The sequence below is a fragment of the Sus scrofa genome, chromosome 6, assembly GCF_000003025.6.
Source record: "Sus scrofa isolate TJ Tabasco breed Duroc chromosome 6, Sscrofa11.1, whole genome shotgun sequence".
Taxonomy (NCBI): domain Eukaryota; kingdom Metazoa; phylum Chordata; class Mammalia; order Artiodactyla; family Suidae; genus Sus; species Sus scrofa.
The window spans coordinates 91,660,708-91,680,234 of NC_010448.4; the positions used below are offsets into that span (position 1 = coordinate 91,660,708).

Here is a 19,527-nt window from a genome sequence, read left to right on the forward strand (position 1 = left end):
TGACAGAACTATAACCCAGCAGCCTTTTCTCCTTCAGAGATGATCAAATGGTCTTTATGCTACACACATGTTTAAGAAGGTGCAAGGATTACCCTGGCTACAAAGTTCAAGGAAGGAATGACAAGGAAATTTATTACCAACAAAGACAGAAAACAGTATTAAAAATTTGTGCCAGGAGTTCCCATTGTAGCTCAGGGGTTAAGAACCCAACATCATGTCCTTAAGGATGTGGTTCTGATCCCTGGCCTCGCTCAGGGGGTTAAGGATCTGGTGTTGTCACAAGCTGCAATGTAGGTTGTAGATGTGGCTCAGATCTGGCATTGCTGTGGCTGTGGTGTAGGCCAGCAGCTGCAGCTCTGATTGGATCCCTAGCCCAGGAACTTCCATATGCCACAGGTACAGCCCTAAAAAGAAAAAAGGGAAAAAAACGGTGCCAGTATATGCCACTTTCCAACTTCCTTTAAATTTTTCTAAAAATGCAAAACAAGGTAATGTCTTGTAATATACCAGGATGATCTAAAAAGAATGATGGGATGTGTCTTCCACAGTGAAAGAGGACTGGCAAGCTTTAAATGAGGAATTCTGCATGCAAAGGCCCGTATTTCTGGAGAGAAATCAGACAGAACCAGCCACTGGCCTGGTTTTCTTTCTACATGTTTCTCCCACTCTCCTGGCTTTCTTGTGTCTCTTAATTATGACATATGGTCCTCTCCCAGCATGACTCACCTGGAGCAATAATTCTCAAGCAGACAGGCCATACTGCACTGCGGGCCATGTGACTAACGTTTCCTGCCCAGTCAGGTGTTCCAACTAGAACCAAACTATCTACACTCTGCCACTCTAACCTTTTACTACACTGAACTAGGAATTGCCCAAGACATTCTTTACCAGAAAAGAAAGGAAATTAAAAATCCAAGTTAGATCTCCATCTTCTTGGGAATCGTGCAGAGGGAGCAATAAAAACATGGGCAGGGCTGGGAAACATACCTGGTTTTACTGTCACATTCACATAGCCTTCCCCGTGGGCATTTTGACCATCTACAATCACTCTGAATTCATACAGGCCTGGAGTGAGCTGCAGAAGTGAGAGAAGATCTTTTAAACAACCACAAACAGCAGCAATTATATTTAAAATAACACATATATCTGGAGTTACAACTGTGGTGCAGTGGGTTAAGACTCCAACTATAGCAGCTTAGGTCACTGTGGAGGCATGAGTTTAATCCCCAGCCAGGAGCAGTGGGTTAAAGGATCTGGTGTTAAAAAAATAAACAAATGGGACCTAATTAAACTTAAAAGTTTTTGCACATCAAAGGAAACCCTAAACAAAATGAAAAGACAACCCACAGAATTGGACAAAATATTTGCAAATGAAGCGACTGACAAGGGATTAATCTCCAAAATATATAAACACATCCTGTAGCTCAATACCAAAAAAGCAAACCCCATCAAAAAATGGGCAGAAGATATAAACAGACAATTCTCCAAAGACATACAGATGGCCAAAAAAAAATATGTGAAAAGATGTTCAACATCACTAATTATTAGACACATGCAAATCAAAACTAAGAGGTACCACCTTACACTAACAAGAACGGCCATCATCAAAAGTGTACAAACAATAAATGCTGGAGAGGGTGTGGAGAAAAGGGAACTCTAATACACTGTTGCTGGGAATGTAACTTGGTGCAACCATCATGGAAAACAGAATGGCAATGCCTCAGAAAACTAAAAATAGAATTACCATTTGATCCAGCAATCCCACTCCTGGGCATCTATCCAGGGAAGACCATGACTCGAAAAGATACATGTATCCCAATGTTCACTGCACCACTATATACAATAGCCAAGACATGGAAACAACCTAAATGTCCATTGACAGAGGCATGGATAAAGATGTGGTACATGTACACAATGGAATACTGCTCAACCATAAAAAATAATGAAATAATGGATGGACCTAGAAGTTATCATGCTAAGTGGAGTTAAACAGTGAAACACAAATGTCATATACTATCACTTATATATGGAATCTAAAAAAAAGGATACAATGAAGTTCTTTGCAAAACAGAAACTGATTCACAGACTTTGAAAAACTTACAGTTAACAAAGGAGACAAGTTGGAAGGGGATGAAAATATTGTAAAACTGGAGGTTTGGGATGGAAATATTGTAAAATTGGGTTGTGATGATGTTTGTACAACTATAAAACTCACTGAGTTAAAAAAAAAAAAAAAAAAAAAGACCCAGCATTGTGGTAGCTGCAGCTTAGATTCAATCTCTGGCCCAGGAACTTCCACATGCTATGGGTGTGGCCATAAAAAAATAATAATACTAATACTAATAAAATAAAATAAAAATAAAACAAAACAAATTTAAAAATTTTTTAAATTGTCACCATGCTGTATAGTAGAAAACTGACAGAACATTGTAAACCAGCTATAATGGAAAAGAATAAAAAAATCACAAAAAAAATTAAAAATAATAATAAAATAAAATTTGTGAGCAGAAAAAAATTTTTTTAATTAAATAAAATATATATCTGAATTTTCCAATGATGATTCTTGCAATCTCCTCTTCTTGCACTGTTTTCAAAACGGGGAAAGTAAACTAGCTGGAGAGATGAAACAATAAATTATAAACTAAAAACCCATAGCTTTTAATGTGAATTTTATTACTAGTTGACTCTAGAATAACAGAAGGGATTTTAAAATCTCTGTACTCCCATTTTCTTTCCAGAAGAACATTAAGGGCCCAACCATCCTACTTCACAGAGTTATGAAATTAAAACAATCATCTCTGCAAAGAAAAACATTTTGAAAAAACACCAAATAGCTCTCAAATATCTGAGTATTTTTCCCTCCTGATTTCTACTACCAGTATGAACATAAAAGAAAAAAAATTACCCACAATCTGACTGTCCTAACATACCAATTAATCATATTTTTCTTCTTTCCTTCTAATCTTGACCACATACCAAAAAATAGCTATAAACAGCTCATCTGTTCAACTCTTACTGGGAACCAATTATATTCTGGTCACTGTCCCAGGCTTGGAGTTTGAAGATGATTATAAAGAGCTCATATTTCAGCAGTATTCATGGCCTAGCTTACAGTGTGCATCAAACTTTTTATTGTTCCTTCTTCCGCTCATTTAGCATGAACACTTTCCCATTAGAATAATATTTTTAATAGTCGTTTCAATAGCTTCAGAATAGTACATGAATAAATGTGCCATAATTCATACAAGCATTTCACATAGTTAGATATTTGGGTTGTTTCCAAATTTTTACTATTATAACTAATGCTACTATGATGGATGTCTTTCAGGTAGAATGACTTCTTTCTTTCTTTTGAGTTATCTCCTTTGGGTAAATATTAATTGATTGCATGGAGCATTTCTGACCACTTCCTTCTTGCAATGCTCTCCTTTCTTGGAGTTTATTTCTGTACCTACTCCTCATTTTCTTACGTTTCCTCTTCCTGCCTTACCTTCAGTAAGTGTTCCCCAGAATTCCAGTGCAATCTGTTTATTTATTTACTTTACATACTCTGGCTGATATTATCTATCACCATGTTTTCAGATGTCATCTATTTGAGGTTGATGTACAAATTTATATCTCCATACCAGATCTGTATCCTGATCTCTAGCCCCTCACCTCCAGCTACATACTGGCCACCTCCACTCAAATGTTTCACAGGTACCTCAAACTCACTGTGTCCCAAAATGAATTAATCGTTTTCAAACCTCTCCCTCTCTCCTCTTTCTATGCTCTTCATTTCAGTGAATATCACCACAAACACACCAACATCCATCCAGGTGCCTAAGCCAAAAGGCTAGAATTATCCTAGACTTCTCCAACAACTGCACCCAATTAATTAATCACCAAGTTTTATCAAGTTGACCTCCAAAATATTTCTCAAATCCACCCACTTCTCTCTGTTCATACCACCATCATCTTAGTTTTTAACCATTCGTCATAGCACAGTTGTTAAAAGTATGGACTTTCAGAGATGGAAAGTTCCAGTTCAAATCTACCATTTAATAGCTTTGTGCACTTTGGCCAAACCATTTTATTTTTCTAATTTTTATTTATTTATTTTTAAAATTTTATTGAAGTATAGTTGATTTACAATGTTGAATTAGTTTCTGCTATACAGTAAAGTGATTCAGTTATACATACATATATATATAATTTTTCATATTATTTTCCACTATGGTTTATCATAGGATATTGAATATAGTTCCCTGTGCTACACAGCAGGATCTTATTGTTTATCCATCTTATATATACTAGTTTACATCTGCTAATCCCAAACTCCCAATCCGTCCCACCCTCAACCCCCTCCTCCTTGGCAGCCGCAAGTCTGTCCTCTATGTCTGTAAGTCTGTTTGTTTCATAGATATGTTCACATGTGTTGTATTTAAAATTACATGTATAACTGATATCATATGGTATTTGTCCTTCTCTTTCTGACTTACTTTGCTCAGTATGATAATCTCTAAATTCATCCATGTTGTTGCAAGTGGCATTTTTTTAATTGCTTTTTATGACTGAGTAGTATTCCAGTGTGTGTGTGTATGTGTACATACCCTAACATCTTTATCTGTTCATCTGTTGATGGACATGAATATAGGGGTGCATGTATCTTTTCGAATTATAGTTTTGTCTGGATATATCCCCAGGACCGGGATTGATGAACAACTCTATTTTTAGTTTTCTGAGGAACCGCCATACCATCTTCCATAGTGGCTGTACACCAATTTACAATCCCACCAACAATGTAGGAGGGCTCTCTATTTTTCAGTTTTGTCATTTTAAAAAAGATATCAATACTTGCATCGTGGGGTTGTTAGGAAGATTAAATGAAATAATTATATAAAACAATCAGCACTGTGTCTGATACATGGTATGAGCTAAATAGGTGGTTTTTAAGTTTTATTTTATTTATTTATTTATTTATTTTCACTCAGACTATCATCATCTCACACCTACATTTTTCAACAGATTCCTCACTGATCTCCCTAATTTGGGTCTTAACCCCACCAATCTGCAATCAGGGTGATCTTTTTAAACTGAAAATCTGAACATGTCATTCTCCTACTTAAAACCTTTCAAAGGTTCCATATTCCCTCCAGATAAGATATAAAATCCTTACTCTGGCACACAAGGCTCTGTACAATCTGGCCCCTGCAACTCTCAAACTTGTGCCACTGCTCTTCTCAGACCTTAGAGTCCAGTCAGGATGAATCACATATAATTCCCTTTTCCCCACATTTCTCTCTATTATTTGTCCCAATGGACATATTACTTCCTCTGTTTGGGGTATTATCACCCCACTTTTACCCAATAAGTTAGTTACCTTTCATGACTCAACTAAGCAAACTCTAAGAAATCTACTCTAACTACCCAGGGCTTTGATATCCCTTGCACTGACCTAATGTATCCCTGTTTTAACTACCTGCTTCTGGTCAGCAGTACCTACTAAATACTATTGTCCTTGAATGTCATTATGACTAAGTCACTGGTAAATCTCCAATACCTGCCATATGACTAGTTTACAATGAACAGTTGTTGAAAGAAAGAATGAGTGAATAAATGAATGAATGAATGAGACTGCTTGGCCAAAGAATATGAGCATTTTTATGACTCTTAATAACAACACTAAATCCCAAAAAAGACTAAGCCTTACTCAGTCATGTGGCCACAAATAACCTAGCTTATCTCCCAAATTCTGAAATCCTTATGTTACCCTTAAAAGCTGTTTAGTGTATATTTTCAGCTGTCACCACTATGCTTATACAGTATTCTTACCATAAGTGAAAATTTGAGAATCATACACTAACAAATACTGGATGTCAGCCAGCCAGACTTTTGGAGGATTCACTTCTGAAAAATTATTCCTGACTTAAGTGTGGACAGAAAATTCTATATTATACATTTTAGAAAATGGTCAACACCTCTAGCCCAGCCCTGCAAAGGACAGGAGGCAAATTCACCTTGGATAGTTTGAGGACCTGGGAATGTTTCCCTTCCATTTCTCCACTGTAGTCTTTAGGATGAGTAATCAGCTGCCAGTCGTAGGTGTAGGTTTCTCCTATAGAAGGGCAGTTACAAAAATCATGAAAATACACACCTACACACAGAGAGGGCAGCCACACAGCCTGTCTATAACAAATCTCTTCCAAACCTTGACAAGGCCTTAGTTTTAAAATTTTCACCCCGAAACCTAAAGGGAAACCAAATAGTCTGTTGAAATAAAGAGGAGATTCTGCTGACTCAACTACTGCTAAAGCTTCTTCCACTCTCTCCCAGCAGTGTTCATTCCTGCCCTTAACCACCCTGCTTTGGGCCGGTCCTCCCCCAAATACCAGGTTGCTCATAGTGTGGCACCCCAGGGAAAATACATGCCCCACCAACCACTATGGATGAACTCACAGGGAACAAAGGCCATTTTCTTACAAAACTTCTTTTGCAACAAAGAACAGCAATGACTTCTAAATAACATGGTTCAAAAATAGCTTTTTAGAGAGTGCTAACAATGCTCCTCTCACTGAGGTCATCGCACCCTGGTGAGTTAAAAGAGCTACTTCATTCCCGCTGAGCTAAATAACACACTGCAGAAGATGGTAGGGTATGGCCCATTTAAAACAGGCCCCACTGAAATTAATTAAGATCAAATGAAGCATTAAATGGTCCTCATTGGTACCTTGGACTATATGACTGGGTAGAAGAGGACAGACCCTGTTACCTAATGGAATCCCTCCCCAGTTAAGAGGTCTTAAATACTTTTTAGAACAAAATGCAAAGGCTAGGAAAGGGTGAGATTTGGTAGGAAGGTTTAGTTTAAGTTACTACCCAAAAAGGAAAAAAGAAAAGAATAGCAAAAGAAACCTCAAATGCTTACAGAGAATAATTGTCTTTTTCTTATTTCATGAGGTCAAAAGGTAAAGTTAACACATAGAACCTGATTCCAAACAGGCTTCATCTTAAGATTGGATTTTATTTTATAAGCCTAAGATACAAGATCTATTACTCTTCCTTCCTCCAGAAAATACTAGCTTTGTTTTGGCCAGTCGTTGGCCCCAGGCAGCTCTCATAAATGTATATGCAGAAGTTAGCTGGGTGAGGAACAGGAAAGAAGCAGAAGCGGGACTTGTTTTAAGGGATAACATTTCTTGAACTGTGCCTGGAAATTTTTCTCCACAGAGAAAAGAGATTCACACTAGTTTGGGAACTGACAATTTTATAACATCTAAGGCTAGCAACACAAATTTCAAAAAATGACACTATTCCTAGGACAGAAATACTCAGGGGACGGATTATGCCTTACAGATAGAAACTTGCCCAAGGGTAGGTACAACTGCGTAGGTCTATTAGACAGAATGCTGGTTTTAATGATCTAGGGCAGTGGTTTTCAAACCATGCCTCTGAACCCTAGAGGGATCCTGAGAGGTGTTTCAGGGACTGCCACGGGAAATGAAGGGGATGAAGAACAGGAAGAGCTGGTCCTGCCTCATCATCCCCAATCTTCGAAAGTTTGAAACCATCCATCTCATGTTCCTGATAAAGGCTGAAGAACCTGGGGACAGGAGAATCAAACTGATATGTTCTTGAATACTGATATACCAGGTGATATTAATTCACAGAAATGTATATTCGAATAGGGGTTAGAAAAGAAAACATAGGAGTTCCCATCGTGGCTCAGTGGTTAACGAATCCGACTAGGAACCATGAGGTTGCGGGGACTAGGAACCATGAGGTTGCGGGTTCGGTCCCTGGCCTTGCTCAGTGGGTTAAGGATATGGCATTGCCGTGAGCTGTGGTGTAGGTTGCAGACGCAGCTCGGATTCCACGTGGCTGTGGCTCTGGCGTAGGCCGGCGGCTACAGCTCCGATTAGACCCCTAGCCTGGGAACCTTCATATGCCACAGGAAGTGGCCCTAGAAAAGGCAAAAAGACAAAAAAAAAAAAAAAGAAAAAAGAAAAATAACAGGAGTTCCTGTTGTGGCACAGAGGAAATGAAATCTGACTTGTATCCATGAGGATGTGGGTCTGATCCCTGGCCTCACTCAGTGGGTCAGACATCTGGCGTTGCCGTGAGCTGTGGTGTAAGCTTGGATCCCGCATTGCTGTGGCTATGGTGTAGGCCAGCAACTGCAGCTCTGATTCGACCCCTAGCCTGAGAACTTTCATATGCTGAGAGTGCAGCCTTAAAAAGCAAAAAAAAAAGAAAAAATAATAAATAATAAAAAGAAAAGAAAATACAACAGAGCCCAGGATATCTTTCACAAAAGAGTGGAAGCAATGGCAGCTCAAAGCAGTTCTTTCCTCACCTGAACCTTCAACTTACCACCAGAGGAGAAAAGGAAAACGTTTCTCTCCAGGATGGTGGAATGAATTGATACGGAAAATTCAATTTGAGGGCAGAAATATAGAACAGAGAGGGCATTTAGGCTCTGGAAAAGCATTTTCTGCATAAATACACTATTTGGTATTTGGCCCAGAAAGTAGGGATATTGTATTGGAAACATGTGTACCTAAAATGGGAGGACCCCATCCTGAATAAAGTGTGACATTTTGCTTAACTAACCTTATAACGAAGTACTTGACTAACCTTATAACAAGAGTAACACAAACCCAGGAGTTCCCGTCATGGTGCAGTGGTTAACGAACCTGACTAGGAACCATGAGGTTGCAGGTTCGATCCCTGGCCTTGCTCAGTGGGTTAACGATCCGGCATTGCCGTGAGCTGTGGTGTAGGTTGCAGACATGGCTCGGATCCAGGGTTGCTGTGGCTCTGGTGTAGGCTGGTGGCTATAGCTCCGATTGGACCCCTAGCCTGGGAACCTCCATATGCCGCAAGAGCGGCCCAAGAAAATGGCAAAAAGACAAAAAAAAAAAAAAAAAAGAGTAACACAAACCCAATGCAATCATCTTCTGTCAAAGTATGCTACATTTCATGTTACAGATAGTCTTAAGAGAACATGTGTTTATAAGTAAAACCCTGGCATATTAACATATACTTCAAGAAACAGATGCTCAAAATACAAAAGTTTTCTTAAATAATAAATTAATCATCCCCTAATTTATATATTTTATAAATTTGAATTTTGTATATCACATTGGACTTGCATTTTTTTAGGTGACAAATCTATATTAGCAGTAGTCTTGAATAACTTCTCTACAAGTTCTATATCTGCTGTTTACGAGTTGTTTGGCCAAAACAAACAGGTTAACCTGGGTCTCAGTTTCTTCCTCTTTTAAGTGGGTATAATACAATCTATATTTAATGAGCATTAACTATGTGCTAGGCAAAGAAGTAAGCACCTTATATACCATTTCATTTTGCCCTTAAAGTAATCTTATAAAGTAGGAATTATTAGCCTCATTTTACTAAGAAAAAAATGGGAATTTAAGAGAAGTTAAATAACTTGCTTAAAATCATTCAGCTAATGACTGAGTTAGGATTTGAACCCAGCCTTGACATCAAAGCCTATGATCTCAAACATTTTATTATATTGCCTTTCATATCACATAAATATTTGTGCATGCACAAGCCATATCCTATTCTCACAGGACTTATACAACAAGTAAATGAGTTAAGGGATGTAGATATCATATGAGTTAAAACATTATACAAGTATAAGAGGATTATTTTACCTGCAAGTGGTTCTGGAAGAACATATGCATTTAACTGAACTTCATTCTTAGGCAGGGTAATTTGGACACTGTTTCCAGCAGAGACCACCAGTTCCTTTACAACTGGAAACAAAGAAAATATACAAAATATAAGAAATTAGATCCAAACTATCTCATTTCTTTCCTTCCTCTGGGGGCCAAATTTCTTCTATAAACAATATTCAGCTACTGCCTTTCTTATCTATCTACTCTCTAATCCCCTGAAATGTGATTTTTTTCCCCAGCACTTTTTCATTGAAAAGGATCTTTAGAGGTCATCAACAAACTGCATCTTAGCAAATCTAACAGCTGTTTCTAACCCTCACCCTCACCTCTATGGCATCTAATACTGCTGGCTGCCTCTATCTTAAAACTCTTGGTTATCATGACACCATATTATTCTACTTTCTTCCTTTCTGAGTTTTTCTCCATTGCCTTTTAACTATGGTGTGTCCGTAAGCCCTCTTTATAGAGTACTTTCCACAGATTTCAATAAATAGAGTTCATCTCATTTTCAAGGACAATCTTTATGCTGATATATAACATTCTAATAAAATACATATATATCAGAGTTCCTGTTGTGGCTCAGAGGTAACAAACCCGACAAATATACACAAGGATGTGGGTTCAATCTCCGGCCTCGTTCAGTGGGTTAAGGATCCAGTGTTGCAGTGAGCTGTGGTGTAATCACAGACGTAGCTCAGACCCTGCGTGGCTATGGCTGTGGTGTAGGCCGGCAGCTGCAGCTCTGATTCTACCCCTAGCCTGGGAACTTCTGTAGGCTACAGGTGTGGCCCTAAAAAAAAAGTTAAATTAAAAATAATTAATTAAATTAAATACATATATGAAGTTCCTAGGAGAAATGTCAACAAGGCCAGCCTTAATTTTCTTTCCATTTCAATTGTTGCAGCTATAGATTGAGATAATTCCAAGAATCTTAACTAGTCTTCCTACTGCTGCCTCTCCCCATTCTAACCCATTCTACTCTGTCTTCCTAAAACACGTATCACCATGAATTTTTCTAAAATACTCACCCACTATGATACTCTCCTACTTAAGACCCCAACTCCCACTCCATGTTTAAGGCCAAACTCCTAACCTGGCATTAGAGACCCTCATCATCTGATGACATCATTTCACCCCTGCTAATTCTGAATCTAGTTATTTTCATTTTCCCTCTTATGCTCCATATAAGCCATGGTCTACTCATGGAGACTTTCCTAAAGCTATTTCTTTCAAATGGGACATGTGCCTACTTTATTCTAAATACTGTACCTTGTTTCTAGCTTAAAAGCCAGTGTTCTCTCCAAGAAATCTTCCCAGACCACTTCAGTTTAAGGTGATCTACTTTAGCATTTTCAGAACACCCACATCAGCTAATAGCTAGATACTGCCTTTATACTATTCACCAGCTATTCCATGTTTCTCAACTTTGGCACTACTGACATTTTCAACTAGATAATTCTTTGTTTGGAGGGGGAAGAGGTTGTCCTGTGCACTCTAGGATGTTTAGCAGTAGCCCTAGTCCCTACCCACTAGATGTCAGTAGCACCCCTCCTCCACAGTTTTAACAACCCAAAATGTTTACAGGCTGTTGAGAACCACTGATTATATAAATCTTATTTCTCTAACAATAACTGTTCATTTGGTATGAGACCCAGGAACTAGAGAGCTTAAAGCAAACAACTGGCTGGTCCATCTATATTTCAAGACAGGGAGATGAAAAGAGACAAATATGAAATTTGAGATTTTATCCATCTGCTTGGGAACATTGCACTCGGGGAGAAATGAAACCATTCATTATGGAAGCTTCAGCCTTTAGATACCCCAGGAGGTAGAATAAGAATTGCTGAAGTAACTTTCCAAAAAAGAAAAAAAAAGAAAGAAAAGAAAAGAAAGAAACCACTATAATCAGAGAAAGCATAATGGACAAAAATACAGCACAGCCCAAATCTTTCATAATTACACCAGAAACTACAACCATTATATCTGAATACAAAAATTACCTTAGTGTCTCAGAATTGAAACCTTAATATTTCATGTTATATTACCACCAAAGGAGAATTTAGGAAATTAAAAATTGGCAAAAATTCACTTTCACTGGTTTTGCTTCACCCTGTTGACTTTTTCAGGGGATTGACACAGTTTTCTTGATTAACCATTTCCTCCTAATACCTTAGAATGGAAGCTAGGAAGCGTAGGCTTAATAAGGCAACACTCTTATTTAAATCTCCTCCCTATGAGTTGCTTTAAAGATAAAGAGGCAGGAGTTCCCGTCGTGGCGCAGTGGTTAATGAATCCGACTAGGAACCATGAGGTTGCGGGTTCGGTCCCTGCCCTTGCTCAGTGGGTTGACGATCCGGCGTTGCCGTGAGCTGTGGTGTAGGTTGCAGACGCGGCTCGGATCCCGCGTTGCTGTGGCTCTGGCGTAGGCCGATGGCTACAGCTCCGATTCAACCCCTAGCCTGGGAATCTCCATATGCCGCGGAAGCGGCCCAATAAATAGCAAAAAGACAGAAAAAAAAAAAAAAAAAAAAAAAGATAAAGATGCAGAGTTCCCCTTGTGGCTCAGCATAAATGAACCCAACTAGTACCCATGAGGATATGGGCCAATCCCTGGCCCTGCTCAGTGAATTAAGGATCCAGCGTTGCTGCAAGCTGCGGTGTAGGTCACAGATGCAGCTCGGATCTGCTGTTGCTGTGGCATGGGCTGGCAGCTGTAGCCCTCTAGCCTGGGAACTTCCATACGCCACGCCTACAGCCCTTAAAAAAAAAAAAAGTCTCTCTCTCTCTCTCTCTCTATATATATATATAAAGATGCTGTCAAAATCAGAGACAGAAATATCTGACCTACAATCAGCCATTCGGAAGGCAAACAGGGGTACAGATCCAACTCTTTCCAGTGGCCTCTGTTTGCTTGGTTCCTTGAATATTATTTAATTGTATCTTCTGCCTTTAAGTCCTGGGCACCTAGAATCTGGCTCTAGGAAATGAGCCTCATACATTCCCACAGGTTGGAGCTTACTGAAAAAAAGGATTGAGAGCCCAAGTCCTATAATTACAGGGACATTAATGGGATTATTTTTTTCTAATCTATAGTATTCAAAAGTCATGCCTCCTTCCTTTCTTTCCACTAAAGGGGAACACTTTGATCAAAAGCTCTATTTTCCTATCCTATCTCCAAGAGCAGAAGCAAAGGGCCTCACCTGGGTATGGTGTTGAGGTGCTCTGGAATGAGGTCTGGGGGGTAGAGGTAGCATAACTGTAGGAGGGAGCCACTGGCAGAGGGGTAGCAACCTGCATTTTCCCAGGGCTTTTTACTTGCTGAACACTAGAAGTAGTACCAGGGTCCTCGGACGTTTCAGGTTGAACTGATACATTCTTTGACCAACCAGCAATCTTCTCAGTCTGGTCTGTGGTTAAGGGATTAGAAATTATAACTGCCTTGTGGACCTAGAGAAATGCAAAAATTCATTTGAATAGGCAAAAGTTATACAGCCAGTTTAAAGAAATTAAAGAAACTAATCTTACCACCCAAACTGGTATGAAAATGTTGATATAAATTTGCTCAGTATTTTTTTCTATGCAAAGAGCTTTGCTTAAACAGTATAATCATACTATGTACTTTAACTTCTTTTCTCACTTATCTTTTACAATTCAATCTTTCTACAATATGTACTAAGTACCTATTATAAAACAGGCCTGTGGATCCAACATATAAATGAAACATAATCACTGTACTCAATAAGTACACAATCTAGTGGGGGAGAAATAGCTGGAAACATAAGCTGAAATGGTGAATAAACTTATAAGAACTATGATGAACCAAAGAAACACAATCTGAGAGTACTGCTCTTTCTTGGAGAGAGCAAGCATGTGAAAGAGGATGGTTTAAATAAATAAAGACTTCCTGGAGGTAGAGAGTTCTGAGAGTTTTAAAGGGTAACCTAGACAAGAGACTGAGGTGAGAGATGAGTATAGGCACAAAAAATGAGATTAAGAAGGCTAGTGTTGGAGTTCCCGTCGTGGCACAGTGGTTAACGAATCCGACTAGGAACCATGAGGTTGCGGGTTCGGTCCCTGCCCTTGCTCAGTGGGTTAACGATGCGGTGTTGCCGTGAGCTGTGGTGTAGGTTGCAGACGTGGCTCGGATCCCGCGTTGCTGTGGCTCTGGCGTAGGCCGGTGGCTACAGCTCCGATTCACCCCTAGCCTGGGAACCTCCATATGCCGCGGGAGCGGCCCAAGAAATAGCAACAACAACAACAACAAAAGACAAAAAGACAAAAGACAAAAAAAAAAAAAAAAAAGAAGGCTAGTGTTGAGAAATGAGGGTCATGAGCAAAGTGAGAGATGGGGAGTAAGAGAAGATGAACTGAAAAGACAGTCTGGGGCCAGAATAAAGAAGACATTAGATGTCACTTTAAAAAGCCAGGTTGGAGTTCCCGTCATGGCTCAGTGGTTGACAAATCCGACTAGGAACCATGAGGTTGCGGGTTCGATCCCTGGCCTTGCTCAGTGGATTAAGGATCCAGCATTGCTGTGAGCTGTGGTGTAGGTCGCAGACAAGCTCGGATCCAGCACTGCTGTGGCTGTGGCGTAGGCCTGCGGCTACAGGTCCGATTAGACCCCTAGCCTGGGAACCTGTATATGCAGCAAGTGCGGCCCTAGAAAAGACAAAAAGACAAACAAACAAAAAAAAGCAGCAGCAGCCACGTTAATGATGCTAATGAAAGGATTATACACAGGGAAGTGACCAAAGTCAATAATACATTAAAGGAGTTCCCATCGTGGCTCAGAGGTTAATGAATCCGACTAGGAACCATGAGGTTGCGGGTTCCATCCCTGTCCTTGCTCAGTGGGTTAAGAAACCAGCGTTGCCGTGAGCTGTGGTGTAGGTTGCAGACACGGCTTGGATCCCGAGTTGCTGTGGCTGTGGCGTAGGCCGGCGGCTACAGGTCCGATTAGACCCCTAGCCTGGGAACCTCCACATGCCGCGGGAGCGGCCCCAGAAATGGCAAAAAGACAAAAAAAAAAAAAAGAAAAGAAAAAAATTAAAAAGGATCATATATCATGAGCAAATGGGATTTATCTCAAGGAATCAGGGATAATTCAATATTCATAAATCAATCAATGTGATATACATTAACAAACTGAAGAATAAAAATCATAATCATCTTAAGAGATGCAAAAAAGCTTTTGATAAAATTCAACATTCATATATGATTAAAAACTGTTTGAAAAGTACTGAAGAAAACATACCACAAATGTATAACAAGCACTTGGCCAACATGATACTCAATGGTAAAAATCTGAAAGCATTTCCTCTTAGATCAAGAGTAAGATAAGGATGCCCACACATGCCTTTTTTATTCAATATACTACTGGAAGTCCTAGACACAGCAATCAGACAAGAATAGGAAATTAAGGGAATCTGAACTGGAAAGGAAGAAGTAATACCTTCACTATTTGTAGATGACATGATACTATACAGAGAAAATCCTAAAGACACTACCAAAAAACTATTAGAACTAATACATGAATTCAGTAAATACATTTTACAGGACATAAAATTAATATATAGAAATCTGTTGCATTTTTATACATTCATAAAGATCTATCAGAAAGAGAAATTAAGAAAACAATCTCATTTACAACTGCATCAAAAATAATAAAATACCTGAGTTCCCATTGTGGTTCAGTGGGTTAAATACCTGACATAGTGTACATAAGGATGTGTGTTTGATCCCTGGCCTCACTCAGTGGGTTAAGGATCTGGCATTGCCACAAGCTGTGGCACAGGTTCAGGGCAGATGTGGGCTTGCATCCAGCGTTGCTATGGCTGTGGCAAAGGCCTGCAGCTGCAACTCCAATTCGACCTCTAGCCTGCAAACTTCCATATGCTGCAGGTGCAGCAAATAAATAATAAAATAAAAAAATTAAATTAAAATTAAGTTAAATTAAATATACCTAGGAACAAATCTAACCAAAGAGTTTATAAAGATCTGTACTCTGAAAACGATAAGACATTGATGAACAAGAAAAGGGAGTCCTTGTACACTGTTGGTAGGAATATCAATTGGTACAGTCACTGTGGAAAACAGCATGGAGGTTTTTCAAAAAACCAAAAATAGAACTACCATATGACCCAGCAATTTGACTCCTGGCTATATGTCTGTAAAAAACAAAAGCACCGATCCAAAAATGTTCATTGCAGCATTATTTACAATAGCTAAGATATGGAAGCAACCTAAGTGTCCATTAACAGAAGAATGGATAAGGAAGGTGTGGTATGTACACACACACACAGACACACACACACGCACACACACAATGGAATACTATTCAACAATAAAAAAGAATGAAATTTTGCCATTTGCAACAGCAAGAGATGGACTTTGGAGCATATTAGGCTAAGTGAAATAAGTCAGAGAAAGACAAATATTGTACAAAATCACTTACATGTTTATGCTGAATCTAAAAAATAACCAAACTAGTAATATAACAAAAAAGAAGCAGGCTCACAGATATAGAGAATAAACTAATGGTTACCACTGGGGAAAGAGAACAGGAAAGGGGCAAGACAGGGTAGGGGATTAAGAGGTTCAAACTACTATGTAAAAAAATAAATAAGCTACAAGGACATACTGTACAACACAGGGAATACAACCAATATTTTATAATGACTATAAATGGAGTATAACCTTTAAAAATTACAAATCACTATGTTGAACACCTGAAACTTATACAATATTATACATCGACTATACCTAAATAATAAGTGAATGAATAAATAAATATTATGAAGATTTTTACCAAGACATTCATGAAAGAAACTGAAGATGACAGACAAATGGAAAAATATATCACACTCATGGATTATAAAAATTAATATTTACAAGGAGATCCTGCTGAGTAGCATTGAGAATTTTGTCTAGATACTCATGTTGCAACAGGACAAAGGGTGGGGAAAAAAATGTAATTGTAATGTATACATGTAAGGATAACTTGATCCCCTGCTGTACAGTGGGAAAATAAAATTTAAAAAAAAAGAAGGAAAAAAAAGAAAAATTTTTGAAAAAATTAATATTGTTAAAATAACCGCATTATCCAAGACAATCTACAGATTCAGTGCATTTCCTATCAAAGGGAAAAAAAAAAAAAAAAAAAGGAGTTCCCATCGTGGCACAGTAGTTAACGAAATCTGACTAGGAACCATGAGGTTGCGGGTTCGGTCCCTGCCCTTGCTCAGTGGGTTAATGATCCGGCATTTCCGTGAGCTGTGGTGTAGGTTGCAGATGGAGCTCGGATCCTGCGTTGCTGTGGCTCTGGCGTAGGCTGGCAGCTACAGCTCCGATTAGACCCCTAGCCTGGGAACCTCCATATGACGTGGGAGCAGCCCAAAGAAATAGCAAAAAAGACAAAAAAAAAAAAAAAAAAAAAAAAAAAAAGCATTCTTCATAATTTGAGTATTTGTATGGAAACACAAAAGATCCTGGATAGCCAAAGCAATTTTGAGAAAGAAGTACAAAGCTGGAGGTATCTATCATGCTCCCTGATTTAAAACTATAGTACAGGGAGTTCCCGCTGTAGTGCAGCAGACATAAATCTGACAGGTAGTTCCCATTGTGGCACAGTGGACACGAATCTGAATGGTATCCATGAGGATTCAGGTTAGATCCCTGGCCTCACTCAAGGGGTTGGGGATCTGGTGTTTCTGTGAGCTGTGGTGTAGGTCACAGAAACAGCTTGGATCTTCTGTTGCTATAGCTGTGGCATAGGCCGGCAGCTGTAGTTCTGATTCGACCCTTAGCCTGGGAACTTCCATATGCTGCAGATGCAGCCCTAAAAAGCAAAACACCACCACCAAAAAAACCATGGAAAACTATACTATAAAGCTACAATGATCAAAACAATATGGTAGTGACATAAAAACAGATACACAGATCAATGGAACAGAACAGAGAGCCCAGAAATAAGCCCATGCTTATATGATTAATTTAATGTACAACAAAGGAGGCAAGAATATACAATGGGGAAAAGACAGTCTATTCAATGAATGGTGTTGGGAAAATTGGTCAGCTACACACAAAAGAATGAAACTGGACTACTCACATCATATACAAATTTAAACTCAAAATGCTTAAAGACTTAAATGTAAGCCCTAAACCTATAAAACTCCTTGAAGAAAACATAGGCAGTCATCTACGTGACATCAGTCTTAGCACAAAATCAATATTGATTTTTTTCAATCTGTCTCCTCATGCAAGAGAAACAAAAGCAAAAAAACAAAAAACAAAAAACAAATGGACTACATCAAACTAAAAAGCATTTGCACAGTAAAGGAAATCAACAAAATGAACAAGGGCCTATTAAATCAGAGGAAATATTTGCAAATGATACATCTGATAAGGGATTGATATCCATAATATACAAAGAACTCATACAACTCAACATCAAAAAAACCCAATTTAAAAATGTACACAGGAAGTGAACAGATATTATTCCAAAAAAGGTATACATGTGGCCAAAAGACAAAGTGAAAAGATGCTCAACAACACAAATCATCATCAGGGAAATGTAAAGCAAACCATAATGAGATACCACCTCACAAGTGTCAGAATGGCTATCACCAAAAAGACGACAAATACCAGGTGTCAGTGAGAATGTGGAGAAAAGACAATCCTCATGCACTGTTGGTGGAATTGTAAATCAGTGCAGCCACTACGAAAAACAGTATGATGGCTCCTCAAAAAATTGAAAAAAGGAGTGCCATATAATCCAGAAATTCCACAACTGGGTATTTACCCAAAGAAAAAATCACTAATTTGAAAAGATATGCACACCAATGTTCAATGCAACATTCCTTTTTTTTTTCCTCCCCCCTGTCTTTTCTAGGGCCACACCCACAGCATATGGAGGATCCCAGGCTAGGGGTCTAATCGGACCTGTAGCTGCCAGCCTACACCACAGCCACAGCAACGTGGGACCCGAGCCTCCTCTGGAACCTACACCACAGCTCACAGCAACACCGGATCCTTAACCTGCTAAGTAAGGCCAGGAATGGAAACCACAACCTCATGGTTCCTAGTCAGATTCGTTAACCACTGAGCCACAACGGGAACTCCAATGCAACATTCTTTACAACAGCCAACATATGAAAGCGATCTAAATGTTCATCAACAGATGAATGAATGAAGTGGTACTATATACAAAAGGGAATATTACTCACCTCTAAAGAAAGGGATATCTTGCCATTTGCAATAACATGGATACATTTAGGGAGTATTATGCTACGTAAAATATGTAAGAGGTAAATGCCATATGATCTTATTTATAAGTGGAATCTAAAAAACAAATAAACAAAACAAAAATAGGACTCATAGCTACAGAGAACTAACATGGTTGCCAGAAGGAAAAGGCCTGAAGGATGGGGGTGACGGGTGGAAGAAAAATAGGTGAAGGAGATCAAGAGGTACAAACTGCCAGTTACAAAGCCACAGGAGTATAATATATAGCATGAGGGCTAAGGAACTGCAGCTGCCAGCCTATGCCACAGTCATAGCAATACTAGACCCGAGCCATATCTTCAACCTAGGCCACAGCTTGTGGCAACGCTGCTGGATTCTTAACCCACTGAGCAAGGCCAGGGATCCAACCCACATCCTCATGGATACTAGTCAGATTCTTAACCCGCTGAGCCTCAACAGGAACTCCTTGAGTATATATATTCTTTTTCAGATTCTTTTCCCTTTCAGGTTATTACAAAATAGTGAGTATAGTTCCCTGTCTATATAGGTCCTTGATGGTGATCTATTTTATACATAGCAGTGTATACATGTAAATCAC

General features: G+C 38.9%; 1 protein-coding gene across 3 annotated transcripts in view; it reads right to left on the minus strand.

The window, feature by feature from the left end:
• Positions 1 to 19,527, minus strand: part of KIAA0319L (KIAA0319 like) — a 117,127-nt gene that overhangs the window by 30,044 nt on the left and 67,556 nt on the right. For all 3 annotated transcript variants that reach the window (XM_021095912.1, XM_021095911.1, XM_021095913.1), the window contains exons 4-7: positions 12,887 to 13,133; positions 9,663 to 9,764; positions 6,000 to 6,097; positions 988 to 1,075 (exon numbers count right to left, since the gene is read on the minus strand). In XM_021095912.1, coding sequence (XP_020951571.1) covers positions 988 to 1,075; positions 6,000 to 6,097; positions 9,663 to 9,764; positions 12,887 to 13,133 — 535 coding nt within the window. The remainder of the gene's footprint in view (positions 1 to 987; positions 1,076 to 5,999; positions 6,098 to 9,662; positions 9,765 to 12,886; positions 13,134 to 19,527) is intronic.